General features: G+C 46.4%; 1 protein-coding gene across 5 annotated transcripts in view; it reads right to left on the bottom strand.

Annotated features, from left to right (window-relative positions):
- Positions 1–3,638: 3,638 nt before the first annotated feature.
- Positions 3,639–14,503, bottom strand: part of PCDH19 (protocadherin 19) — a 114,648-nt gene continuing 103,783 nt past the window's right edge. For all 5 annotated transcript variants that reach the window (XM_020963456.2, XM_020963454.2, XM_020963455.2 and 2 more), the window contains one exon: positions 3,639–8,020. In XM_020963456.2, the coding sequence (XP_020819115.1) occupies positions 7,431–8,020 (590 nt within the window). In that variant the 3' untranslated portion in view covers positions 3,639–7,430. The remainder of the gene's footprint in view (positions 8,021–14,503) is intronic.

Raw genomic sequence — 14,503 nt, 5'->3', positions numbered from 1 at the left:
GTGCAAGCGGGCCAAGATGGCAGCTTCTGTTGCTTCCCTGGAGGCCGTGTGGTGAAGTGGACAGACCTCCGCATCTATGGAGTTGGGACTTGGGATCAATGTGTGACCTTGAGCAAGTCCTTCCCCTTCTCTAGGTCTCATTTTCCCCCTCTATGAAATGAGGGATTTGGACCAGATAACCTCTAAGAGCCCTGCCTGTTCTCATTTTACATTTTGTTTCATTTCCTACGGTTCTCATTGCTGCACATGTCATGTCAGATTCGTGCAGTGGCTCGAAGCAGAGGGGCTCAGACTCTGCTGAGGCCCAGCAAGCACCCTGGCAGCTGGGGAGGAGGTGTGCAGGGGGCATTTCCAGGCATTCCCATGAAGGAATGTGGGAGGGGGCGGTCGGAGAGCTGTAGGACTTCTGAGATTCTGCTCCCTCAGAAGCCAGGCTGGGCAATGCAGGCCATTCACTAGTGTGTCTGGGGGTCCGAAGAGCACAGACTTCCTACCAAGACAGGGCCACTGACTGCACAGTTGAGCCTCAGTCTTTATGGTGGAGGATGGGTGGAGAATCCATTGGCCATTGGGTCAATGGGCCCAAAATGGCTCAGAAATGGTTTGATGGAGCAGTTTAAAGAACATTCCCCTCCCTTGAATTAGGGGCATGACTTCATTTGGGCTCTGCTTTTCTCTCTACTTCTCTGCTAAGAAACCAGAACTGTTTCAAAGTGAGGCCTAGAGTCTCAGCTCCTCAATGCCAAGAGCATTATTTAGAGCCATGACTAGCCTGGGGAGTGTAACACTCTTCCCCAGGGTGCCGATGTTTGTGGTGGGAGCCGAGGTTCCAAGGAGGCCCATTTGGCTGCAGGCTGGAGGAGGGTCCTAGGAGACATGTTTCACATTGGCCTTCGGAGTGCAGTTCCTAGAAATGATGCTGGGAAAATGCAGGTCTGGTACAGCTCTGGTAACAGTGGCAGCCTTGGGGTGCAAAGCCAGAGCCTCTCTTGTCCCATTACTTTCCAGTCCAAAGGTGTCGAAGCGGCCCCTCCCCTCATTTGCTGGCCTTCCTTGCTCTCCTTTCCTCTGAGGCCAGCCTCCATTAATTCTCACTGATCTTTCAATTAATTCTACAGAGAATTTGCTCTAGGTAGGAGCCTAGAGAGGATTTTTCTTCTCTTCTTCCTTGTCTTCCTCTTTTAAAGTAAACTGGATTAGTTGTTTTGTTTTAAAGACCAAACTGGACTTAAACAGGCTTCCCTCTAAGGTCTTCCTCTAAGAAAACAGTTACAGGCCCAGGAGAGATGGGCAGCTCTCTGGAAAAGCCCTTTCCCCATAACTATCCCCGAGCCTGCCAAAGGAAGGCAAGATGTTCTCTCTCCTTCCAGAGCTGGAGACTGTGCAGGAGGGAAAGGGTAAGAGGGGAACCTTTCAGAAACTTCTTGGGCCTTTGCACTGGGCTGGGAGCTAATGAGGTGACAGTCCTATACCAGCTCCAGGTTGCATCCTCTTTGAAATGTACCTCACTCCTTGGTGGTGCTGGGGGCGGGGGAAGGAGTGGGAAGGGGCTGCATTTTACTCATTGTGTGTTGGGGGAGTGGCTATATCTGCATATAGCTATGATGTAGAGATAAAAGTGTGAAAAATGTATTTTTTTAAAAAGAAAAGAAATATCGGGTAGGAGATAGATGTATGACTGACTTAGCTTCTGGTGTTTGCTATGCTTAGAGAATTAAGACTCCCTGGCAGGGCCATAACTAGCAATTTTAGCACCTGGGACACTTCAGGTAGGAGAGAAGGTAAGGCCTTGTCAGTGAGGAGATGGAGAGCCTGTGAGGAGGATGTTGTGAGGCAGTGTGGAGGTAAATGGCTTGGGCTTCCTGCCTTAAATTATTCTTGCTAAGCAGGTGCTAGGGAAGCTTAGATGTAGTTGTTCCCTATGAAAGGAAAGAACTGTCAGTGCCCTGGGCCAAAGCTCTGATCACCCCACCTTAATTATGTGCCTGTTCCTTCAGCCTCTTTCTGGAAGCTAGCCCCCAGCCCAAACTCAACCCAGAGCCCTTTCCAACCACCACCTCTCCCCGGACTGCTCACTCAAGTCACATTTTAGCAAACAGTCATTTTTTTCAATAATTGCTGTGATACTAAAGTGCACTGAATGCTCCAAGCTAAGAAAACCACACTTAAGAGGAAAGCCACCAGATAAAAAGGAACAATGTGACAGGTAACACCATAACTGTAATAACTTAATCAAGCTGCTTTTTTATCATCTTCATAAAACAGAACAGTAATTCGTTTTCACTTAAGAGGACTTGATCACCAAAAAAACCCCCTATATAACACCTAGTCAGTACATGGCACAATTTAGTCTTCATATAATCAGCCACTGGCATCCCCCAAGTCCACCCTGGTTTGACAGGGAAAAAATGGTCATTGCTTCTCTGGGTTCATTCCCCTCATAGAGGAGGGAGACACAGGCTGCCTGAATGACTCTCGCAATGAATACTTGAAAGACCAAATAGCACAGTCAGCTACTGGTTGCTGGAATCTAGCATGGGCCAGTCCGGCTCGTGGCCATTCTAGTCTATCCTACCTTATCTCAGCGGATGCCAGTGGAAAAAAACCGCCTCCAGCCAGTGCTGGAAGAGTAGTGGGCGAGTTGGTGGTGGTGGGGGGGGGTGTTTTAACTAAGGTTGACCAGTCGTTTTTTTGTTTGTTTGTTTGTTTTTAAACTGACACTGTGCAATTAGCAGTTTTCCACCCATGACAGACAACGCATTTTCACTCCAACTAGATTTTTTTTGCATGTTTTTTTTATTTAATTTTTTTTGTAACAAGAGCTTTTTTATTTTTTTTTTCCAACATTGATCAGACAACATGTTCTTCACGAAAGCAACTCGTTTTCAACTTTAAAAAGTAATTGACGGTTGTACAACAAGTGACCCACAGGTCAGCTCCAGTCTCACAATAAACAGGGATTCACTGCAACGACTCCATTAGGACAATGCATTATGGATTTAATAACGAATATAAAGCCCCCCCAGTCCCAGCCCCACCCACACATCCCCCCTTTGTATATCGCCTTGTATATACTTGAGAAGAAAAAACCCCCAAACAGTGTTGCAGTAGACTTCCGTGTAAGAATATGATTTGACTCATGAAATGACTTCCTAAATGGAACTTCACCAAGTAGGCAAACACTAGGATTGTATACAATGGACTTCTTAAGCTTGTTTTTGCCAGTTTTCAAAGCTAGCTATGCAGAGTGAGGGTCTTGCTGCCCTGGATAAATAGCGGAGTGGACCAGATTTGCCAGAAAGAAATGCTTTGGGAAAAAAGTCACCACCAAAATGAATGTCATAAAGCTAAATTGAAATTACACTTACAATTAGAGCTATAATATACATTAAATCTTTCAAGATCCCCAAAGGCCCAGCTATCTCCCATGTCTCTAGGCCTTGCCCCAAATCGCCTTTTGTTTTTCGGATTTCCGCTCAAGACTACCTCAATTTAGCTCCTGAATGATCATAGAGCTAAATGGGAGAAAAAAGAAATGGAATTCCTTGCGATCCCATTCTGAAAGAAGGGTATTGAGAGATACCCTTGGCGATGTCTCAAGGGGAAACACTGCTGGGTGGCCCCATGGTTACGTCTCACGCTATGTTTCCTCAAGCATTTTTGACTGGAAGCCAGTGTGTTGTCGCCTATGGAATTCATGAATCGACATCTCTTGTCGACAGTTCTAGTCGGTAGGTTTGTTCCTTCAAGATGAACTGTGGGCTCCTTGTGCCCATCATCTATACAGCAAGAAGGTTGGTGGTAATGTCACCCATCGTCTTTTGGTAGGGTGGCAGGGATGAGGGAGGCTTCATCTGACCAGGTTCACACCTTATTATAGGGGAAAGAAAATAGGAGAATCCACACTGCATGGTTTTCTACTCCTTAGTCCCCATATATTATATTCCCAGAGTTGGGAAAAAATATCAATCAATGAAACTAAAACTAAAACCTCCATTTTGTACGGAGGCGCTTCCAGCCTCGGGAGATACCCAAGGCTGTTGGTAACAGAGCTGTTACTGCTCTTCAACTCCCATGCCTCTCATTGTGGGACATCAGATTAAATGGAACAGGGGCTCCTGATGGTTTGGGAGCTAAAGTCCTTCCCTCAAGTTAAGGTATGTGGCATGGTTTAGGGATGAGGTGTGAAGGGGGGAGAGGGGAGAGAGGATTGGGGATATTTGGCCCTCTGATCTTTGTAGCCTCTCATCAGGCCTGTGAAGAAGCAAGAAGAAAACATCAATTACCCCACCCACTCAGGGAAATTTAGGTTTCCTTGCACACAGTTCTGGTTAGATATCACAGCCTGGCTTTACCTGGTTCCCAAAGCCTTCCTAGATCTATTCGAGGTTTCCTAGGAGGGGTCAAGTAGGGCAGTTGGAAAAAAAGGCTATTTTTGTGCCGTGCATATGCTCAGTTGAGGGCTTGGAAGCCACAACTTCTCTGATTGTCCACCGAGAGATCCATATAATTGAGTAGAAACAAAGGCATCTAGGTAAGGAGAGAGGACAGGCCTCCAAAGCGAAACTGGATTTCTAAGACACAGAAAGGGGTGGGGGAGGGAGAAGGGGGAAGAAAAGGGGGGAAAATCCTGTCAGGCCTGATCCAACCATTCTCAACTCTGCCGGTAAGAGACACGGCAGCCAGTGGTCTCTATGGCTCAGCAACCACAGAAAGTAACATTTAGCGTTCTCTTTTTCTGTAACCTCTGCATCTCCCTGGTGCCCACTGAGCATAGTGGGAGCTACAGCTGTGTAAAGACTGTCAGATCTGACTTCAAAGAGACCCTCTGGTGGTAGCTAACAACCTAATATCAGAATAGATGTTAGAACACAATCTACATTTTACAGGCAGCACTAGCCATTAAAAGGGGGGGGAAGGTTTCTTTCTTCTATTACTCTAACAGAATGGTCAATTGCTAAAGAAAATAAACTATCTAGGATTTCAATGTCAGTGCACTGCCATCGGAAGGAAATAAACGGAAAGGAAAAGAACATGGGATCAGCAGAGAATGAAATCCAGTGAGAACAGAAACATGTAGATGGCATGGTGATTGATCTCTAATTGTGTCAGTCTCAGAGGAAAATTTGAGGCTGTGCTAATAATTTGCATGAGGTAGCAGTATTCAGCAGTTTCACTAGAGATTCCTTCCGAAACTCTTTATCCCCCCCCCTGCCCCCCTATCCCCCTACCACTACCACATAGATAAAACATTCTTAGTGATGAACAAAGGCAGAAACTCGGACAAAAAAAAACCCCACAGAAATGGTGGAATAGAGTTGACTAATCTACCTCAACCTCAAAAAGAAGAAAGAACAATCTCATTTGAATGCTTGTGCCCTGACCTTGGAAGCTTTCTTACTGGGCACTCCTATGAATTTCAATCGTTGACACTAATGAGAACAAGAATCAAAACACTTGGTCATGGAGAAACAACTCTTGTCCTTAGAAGTTCAAGGCAGAGAGAAGATCAGACCTGGTTTGTTTCGCTTTGTTTTAAATAATGAACACTTGGGTTAAACACATACACACACACACACACACACACACACACACGCTCCTTTGGCTAGGAAACACAATGAATGAGCTGAGAATTAAGCAAATGAATTTTTTAAATGGGGGGGGAGCAATTTTAGAAAATGGCAAATTATAGTCAGTTTGGTTAAAAGAAAAAAAAGAAAGAAAAGCAAGTCTTTAGGTTATAAACTCTAGCCTATGGTTGTTTGTTAAGCTAAGTCAATTTAATGGGTTTTCATTTTAGTGTCTTCATTCGTGTTCAAATCTTTAATCACCCCGAAATGTGCTCATTCCAAAAAGACTAACTTTCAATTTTCTCTATATGGAAGGCACACAAATTTGATTAGTAACGTTGCTATGTTTCCCCTAGTTGGCCTAAATGTTATACTTTCTATTACTTACTCTATCCCTATTTAGAAGCCTAGGGTACAGAGAAAGAACATTTGAAATTTCAGGCCCGAGATGAGCTATGCTAACTAATTCCAATCATGATTGGTGAACACTGAATCAGGAAGTGTAGGTCTGAAGACATGCTAATTTCTCTCTCTAAATAGATTCAGTCATTTTGAGTTTTAGATGATTGGAGACAGGGAATAGTGAAACTTGGGAACCAAGGAGTACAGGGAACAACTTTTCCTGCTCAGTGCCTGAAAATTAGAAAAACGGATCTCATAAAACTTTCAGCAGAGTATTTCTGACACCCGCAAATTAGGCAGCCGACTATCTGAAAACTCCTCTCTCCAATGAGCTATCATTGCTCTGTGAAAAAGACTTTGCAAATGATGAGCCATCATTCATTACATGGGCTCAGGATTGTGCCGTTTCCCCCAAGTTTTCCATCTCTGCTGGCGGTACCTAGTGGTGTGGCTGCCAGTTCAGGGAGCTGTGGTTTGTTTTGGAAACACAACTTTTCAAGCCCGCTGCCATCACCACAAGTGTGATAATCAGAAACACTGAATCAGAATCAAGTGACAACAAACGGAGTCTTCTTTGTGGGCAGGTGTCCATGGGAAACTAGCAACATCTGTCAGGTGCGTGAGTTTTCCAAGAGTCCTTTGTAGGGATTCGACTTGAAGTCATTGAATTCCTGGTAGTACAGTGTCTAGGAAACAGCCAGTCGCTGTCTGCCAAACAGAGACATTGATGTGTTGATTAAATGTCCAGATAGCAGTGTTATTGTTTTTTGTTTTTTGTTTTTTTGGGGTTTTTTTGCTTTTTTGTTTTTTTTGTTGTTGTTTTATTTTTGTTTTTTAATCCTTTACAAATAATCTGAGCCGTAACTAGAATAGGGTGCATGAGCTTTCAGTCCAGGGTACTCACATGAGGGTGTGCTTCCTCCTCATGGTGACTGCTGTCCCCGGTTCTTCCCCGCCATGGTCCTCAAGAGACATGGATGGTAGCTGCCCCTAATCCATCACTATGGCATCCCTCTTCTGAGATGCCTTCCTACCACCTTTAGATTGTGCTCTGCACCTTTCCCTCCCCCAACTAAATCTGCCCCAGGCCCAGTCTGGGCTAGTTTCGGCTCCACAAACAATAGTCATTTACATTATAATTTTACTATAGAAAAATATAGAAATCCAAAATACTTAAGACATAATACTTCTTACAACTCAATTTGTCCCACCCCAAGGCCCTCAGAAACCAAAGCTAATTTTCTCCAAATGAACACCCTCGTCTCCTTTGAAACAAGAGGGATTGTCACATTATGACAGTATCATTCACAAACAAACAATACACTTAGGGAAACCTTTGAAATACAGGCATTGGTGAGCCACAGAAAAGCTTTTGAGCTGGTTGAGTCACATACATCGCCATGGCTGTTCTGTGTATCCGTTGTCACCATGGTTGCTCCTCCTCTGCATGTGTCCAGCCTACAGCACGATATCCTTCAGCCTCTTCACTCCCGGGGACTCTTTCTCGGGACTTTCAGGCAGAAGAGGGTTGACTTCCCGCACCACTTTCTCACTGTCGGCTCCGCGTGGCTCTGCTTCAGTGGGACGAGAAGGCCCATTGTTGGGGAACTGCTCCACGGTGTGGGTAGCAGGGCAGTGTATGATGGCACTGTAAGTGACCATCGTTGGCTTGGTGGGCAGAGAACTCTTCAGATGGAGGGGCGAAGTGACTGGACTGATGGCTTCACAACCGTTGCCTGCCTCACGAATGGCACTGGTGACCTTGGGGCTGCAGATGGCCAGGTCTGCCGCTCTCTTGCCTTTCTGGGTGGAACGATCCTCGGCATGGTCACCCCCATCCTTGCCAAAGGTTGCAAAAGTTCTCTTCGTCGTGCAGTCTTCGTAAACCTCAACGTCGGCAGCTGTCGCTTCAATAGACAGGGTGATGATGTTTCTTCCACGATCTGGGGACTTGGCCCGAGTAGGAAGAGGGTTCCGGGGCATCCAGCACCTATCAGAGTGACCAAGAATGCGGCACTCTTCCCTGCAATGAAAGCCTTCATTTTGATCTGTTTGAAAAAAAAAAAAAAAAGAAAAGATCAGTTCCATCAGCCTTTCTTAGCACCCATTGCAATACCCCACAGTCTAGTTTCTCAGGCCCCACATTCAAGGCCAACTCAGAAATATCTGTCACCTTCCAAGAGTCAAGCTTCTATTGTGTTTGGACCAAGTGTTAGGCAAGGGATTGCTAACGGGTCACATGTGAGTCGTTTGCTCCCCAGCCTTTTTATTTGTGTTGCTGTTCCCAGAACTAAAACCGAAAGGGAAACAAGTTAGGATGAGAAACATATTGAAAAAGGTTTGTCCAGAGTGTTGCAGTGCTGCTAGTCAGCATTTTTCTTATCAAGTGGCCTGCTCAAAGGCAGAATATTGGAAACTTTGTCCAAGAGAAGAGGAAAGAAAGCCACCCAACACTCTAGGTAGGACATATACAGCCAGGCTTTCCTTACCAAGTGTTTTTCTAAGTCCTCTTCACTCTTCTTTTCCCACTCTGCGAGATCCCCCCATTGACATCCTACTTTCTAAAGCCCAATCAGAGGGCAGGGTAGAGGGTCCCCAGTGGCAGCAAGCCATTTGCAGAGCTGATTCCCCCAGAGCTGGGGGCAGGTGGACCAATCTTGGCCTTCTGCTCAGCTCTACCTTAGCTTCCCCCACGCTGAGCAGGCCTGTGCCAGCAGCTCCTCTCTCTACTCTCCCCCTCCCCAGTATAGACTTAACAGGGCTGAGGTTTAAATACTGATGCCCAACTGTTTGAACTTCATCTCCTTCACCCCATCCCTTAGTGCTATTTGACTCAAGCTGGGTTTCTCACAGGCAGCAGCAGCAGAATAGAGAGCATTTAGAATCTGCTGCAGAAGGGGTCAGTGGCTAGGACTCAGCATCTGTCAGCTAGTAAGGCCTTTCTAGACCAAGGTCATCAAGGGCTAAGCCTGCTCTGGGGCCCTTGGAGGGCTGGGCCTCATCAGGGTCCAGTTTCAGGGCTTCCTTCTGCTCACCTGCACCCTCCCATTCATTTTCCATGGGGTGTTTAGCACCTTAGCTTTCGGCTACATTTGTATTTCTACCACATTCTAGCACGAGGCTCAGCTAATAAAAATTCTCATCACATCATACAATGCACCAAAAATATAAGCAGCTTAACATTTATAGAAAATCTTGGATGGGGAACAGGGGTCGAAAGGTAAAATATATGCACATATACATATGCACACACATACACACACACACTCCCTCGAACCAAAATCATTTAAAAATTATGCCCCAAATGTTCACCGGGTCCCTAGCCCTACTGCACTCTCTGGGAAAAGCAAGCAGCTGTGGAGGCAATGGGTGGTTCCAGGGCCTTGGCTAACAATGCCTGGAACCTCCCATGCACAGCAGCCAACATTGCCAATGAGCTTACCCAGAAGTCAGGCCTTCTATGTGGTGATCTTCCTTGTTTTGCTTTGTTATTAAAGAAGTTCAATGCATAAGCAAAGCAAGAAATTGCCCTGAAAATTATTTTTGCCCTGCCTTGTTCATCTGTAGTTTGAGATAGAAAACTGTGGGTCCAGGTGCAGGGGGAGGGGCACCTCCAGAAGCTTTGGTTGAGGAGACCTTACATAGTTCAGCCACTAGGAAAAAGGCCTTAGGGCTAGCTTAGTCCCAGGAAGATGTCCATTTGCAGCACAGCCTGGAGACTGTTGCCTGATCTCCTCAAGCCAGCTGAAAGCTGACGGAGAGCAAGACCTGGCTGAAACCTAAGTAAGTGCAGCCAGGCTGAACTGGGCCAGGTAAGTCAGCTCCCAGGGGCTATTTGTCCTCATCACAGTTATTAGCAGCCCGATCACAGGCATGGAGAGAAAAAGCCAATGACACCTCCCAACCGAGTGCCTCCTAAACCCCAGCCAGCTGTGAAACATCCCTGTGGGATCAAGAGGATGGATACAACAGTGACAGCAAAATTACCGCTGAGGATGCACCTGGGTGGAAAAGCGCCATCCCACTTCCAGGGCCAGGGCCCTCTCGCTGCCTGAAACTGGCAAGTGGGAAATTGACATCTGCTCCTCCCCCCACACAGCACATACGCCAGGACCATAGATCCCAGGAGAGTGTGAGCTCCCAAAGCTTGGGCATGGTGCTGTACGCTACATCGTAGGTACTCAATAAATCAAGAAGGTCCCTTCAAGCTCAAAATCTATGATCCTGTGATTCAGCTTCAAATACCAGCCCTGACACTCTGCAGGCAGCATGACTTTTCTGAACCTCAGTTTTCTCATCTGTGGAATAAGGGGGCTGCACTAGATGATCCCAACAAAATGTAAGCTTCTTGAGGGCAGGACTTGGTTGGCTTTTTTTTTTGTCTTTGCATCCTCTACTAGATATAAATTACCTGCAGCAGGTGCTAAAGAAATGGTTTTCGAACTGAATGGAACTACCTCAAAGGTCCCTTGCAAGCATCCATCTGTGACCCTGTGCAGCCTTGAGCATATCCCTTCATTGGTCTGAGCCTCAACCTCCTGTCTGTGAAATGCAGGGAGTGGCAGCTGGCCCCCAGGCTTGTGGCAAGGATCAAAGGAGCTAATGGTCGGCGACTGTTCAGTCCACTTGAAAGACTTCTAGAAATGTGCACTCTTCTTGTTACCTGTGTGGCCTCATCTGGAAAATGAAAGGGTTCTGCTGGGTGACTGCTAAGACCCCAGCAGCTCCTGCTCATGTAATGCTAGAGGAGGGTTGGTAATGGGGGCAGAAGGGAGGAAGGAGGGGAGGTCAGCCTGCTGTTTGGGAGGGAGGGAGGAGGAGGGAAGGTTAGTTTGCTGTTTGGGGGCAGGAAGGAGGAAGGGAGGTTAGCCTGATGTTTGGGGGAGGGAAGAGGAGGGGAGGTCAGCCTGATGTTTGGAGGATGAGAAGAAACTCTCTTTTGAGCAACAAGGCAGGTATTGAGAGTATAGAGAGTGACAGTGGCCTGGCCTGGCTTAGACACCAGGGATGGGAGGAAGCAAATGCCCAGTGGGTTTGGGGGAGAACCTCCCACCCTGTCTATGTGCCATGTCAACTTCACTTGATTCAGACCTACTAAGGGCATTTGGGGGTTCCAACCCAAAGGACAATGAAGAAAAGATAACAAACATTTCTATGATGCTTTCAAGTTTGCAAAGTGCCTTCTAGATAGTAAGTCCTAGGAGCCTCAAAATGACTCTGTGAGACAAGGCTATTACGAGCACCCTTATTTTACAGATGAGGAAACAGAGGCCAGTAAAGGAGAGTGACTAGCCAACAGCTCTCCAGCTAGTGTCAGAGATGGTATCTGACTCCAGGTCTTCCTCATTCCAAGGTCAGAATCCAGTCCCTTTGCTAGCTGTTTCTGAACAGGTCCTGGGAGCCTAGCCTTAAGGATTTTTTTTTACCTCACTTGTCTTGGTAGGAAGTACTTGCTACTCACATTGAGAGACACTTCTTCAAGGGAAGGCCTCAGGACCTTAGCCTGTGTCATTCACAGCCTCTTCCTCACTCCCCCCATTTATGAGGGCAACAAGGTTAGAGCACTTGGAATGTGGCCCAAACACACAGATAGGTAGTTGTTTGCCAGCTGAACTGACCAGAATTCATCAATCATCATCTTCTTCTTACAAACTGTATGACGGAGATAATTTGTGAGCGCGCGCGCACACACACACACACACACACACACCCTGAAAAGAATGCTTCCTGGGCTCCCTGAGAGTTGCTTACCTGCTAGCAAGGTGTGTGAATAGGGTGCCAGCCAGTGACAGTGGAACAAAAACCCTCAGAAAGCCATTGCTTGGTGGTGAAGAGACTCATCCACCCCCCCCCCCCCAGCTGTCCCTTTGCTTCTGACCAGCTGCAGCAGGTAATTAGAGGATGTATACAATGGCAGCACTGGAAAAAAAAAAACATGGAGACCGCCATGGAAGGCATCTAGTCCAACCCTCTCATTAAACAGAAGAGAAAAATGAGACCCAGAGAGAGCCCAAGGCCATGGCTGTTTGGTGGCAGAGCCAAACTTAAGATACCAGGTCTCCTGCCAAGTCGTTGAACCAAGTAGAACACAGAATGTGTGAGGTGGGGGAGGGTAGAGAAACTAATGGAAACTAAGGCTAGAAAGGGGGGGTTGGGGCCAGATTATGGACACCATCCAATGCCAAGCTTGGAGAATGGGTATTTGATCTTGGGGCAAGGGGGAGCATTGCTGTTGCTGGAATTCGGGAGATTCTGTCATTGAACATGGCACATATATGAATGCAGGGCTGGGGCGGGGGTGGAAATAGAACCCAAACCTTGAGGCCAAAGAACGTTTCAATTCTGAGTGGATCTGAATGTTTTTATGAAAAGTTGCTACATGCACCATCCAGCCACTAAAAAGAAAATGGTCAGTGGCAACTTGTCTTTAAAGTTGGGTGAGAAGATTGCATGAACCTTTAGGCAAAACACTTAGAAGACTTAAATAAAGTTATCAGTCTTCAGAGGGTTTGAGAAGGCAAAAGAATCAGTAGTGGCTAAGACCTAATAGATCAGGAAGCAATTCAAACAGAAAGGCACCGGGAGTGTTGTTTCATGCTGACAATAGCCAACCTTCGTACAGTAATTCCTTCCCTCCTTAGGGCCTGAAGCTGCCTGTCTCTTAGAAAGATGAACAAGCTCACGTACAGCATACTACCAACAGCCAAACCAGGCAGAAAGCAACGCTGAGAAGTCCACCCCAGGCTTTACCAAAGCTTTGGAAAGCAGAGCCAGTGTGCCAGGTACATATCGATGTCCAGCCACAATGGATATGTTCAATAATCTAGGGGTCCTTTACCTTAAAACAAAGTCTTGACCTATTAAGATCACAGGGCTTTGGAGACACTCCTCCCTGCTAGAATGGTTAAAATAATAGTCATCACTTCAACAGAAATCAGCTAATCCCAGAAAGGAATGGTTAATGCTTGGCCCACTCCAAATCAGCCCAAACCAATCCACTCCAACACACATCCAATTGAGGGCATAGTCCCTGACAAAAAAAAAAAAAAGGTGAACACATGTATCAAAAGAGCATCCTTGTCCACACCCACACACATCCCCCAGACTCAGCTTAATCCTCACTAGCTAGGCCATGGCCAAAATGGAAGCAAGGTAAGCTGGGTGGTATTCTGATTTCTCCTCCAGGACTTCCTTCTACTGGACCATGCTGTCTCCAGTGATGCCTTCAAAGGCTCACTGCTGAAGTACGTTACTAAATCGACTAACCCAGTATTAACAATGTCCCTAGGACTACTGCAAAAAAAAAAAAAAACACAAAAGACGGGCTGGACAGGGCAAACCTTGGCCAACAGTCCAGAGACTGTGAATAAATGTTGGTAACCCCAGCGGACCATCAGGAAGGGCTGTTGTTCTGCTGTATCTGTGATTTCATTATGTAGGCAACTCCCAGTGTGTAAACACTTTCTACCACTCTCCACTGACAAGTCATCTGTAACCTAGAGTCTCAGGAAGCTGCCTGGGGCACTAAGAGGTTAAGAGACTTGTCCAAGGTCATACAACCAGTTTGTGTCAAAGGCTGGGCTTGAACTTGGGTCTTCTGGACCTCATAGCCATCCCTCTCTCCCCTAAACCATGCTGCCTCACCATCAGGAAGGGGATTTATGGCAAAACATGCCAAGTCCAGATGCTATGGATTTTGATGATTTTTTAAGAACATGTTTCCAAGTGCACACACATGTTCTGGAGCGGTCTCTTGGGAGTAAATGTTAAGGAAAGGGCACTGCTCTCTTTGGGAGGTTAAGAGTTCTGAATTTTAGGTTCAGGTTCTACTGCTCATTCATTATGTGATCTTGCACAGGGATGTAACTAGAGTAGGTCAATCAGGGCTTCATCCCAGAGTGATGAACCTTAGCGGGCCCTGACAAAGCTCATAGCCCTGCAACAGCATAGAAACTATTGGGCTTCTTAGCACCAAGTTAGCAATAATAATTAATTCAAATGCTAACTCTTCCAGGTACTTTGAATCAGTGGGGTCCCATTAGTGCCAAGCTGGTATGCCTAGCCCTAGTCTGAGGGCCTACAGGTATACATAATGGAACTCTTTTCCCACTCAAGTGTGGAATGCAAAGAAAATGAGAAACTCTACAATTAACCAGTAAGCATTTTTAAGGTCTGAAAATAGCTCATGATAAGGAAAGGAGCACAGGCAACCAAGCCATGCAGCAGCAGACTTGTTGGCAAAGGCATAAAGAGAGGGCACAGAACGGCAAGCAGCCTGCTGCACTGATGGGATTCAACCTCCTTCATGTTTTGTCTTTTGCCAGAATGTCCCCTTCAAGGGGGATTCACCTGGTTCCGATTGGCCCCCAACGACAGAAGTAGGAAGCCTGGGGGTGGGGGCGGAGGTAGGGAGCCCCAAAGACACAAATAGAGGCTTGAAGTCAGGGAAAACTTCCTAGCCATGAGAGGCATCCTCAAATGGAGGTAAGGGGCTTCTCCTAACTGGAGGTCTTTAGGCAGAGAGAGGCTGA

Source organism: Phascolarctos cinereus, unplaced genomic scaffold, assembly GCF_003287225.1.
Source record: "Phascolarctos cinereus isolate Bilbo 61053 unplaced genomic scaffold, phaCin_HiC Scaffold_8;HRSCAF=390, whole genome shotgun sequence".
NCBI lineage: Eukaryota > Metazoa > Chordata > Mammalia > Diprotodontia > Phascolarctidae > Phascolarctos > Phascolarctos cinereus.
This window is presented reverse-complemented; position numbering and strand designations above follow the sequence as displayed.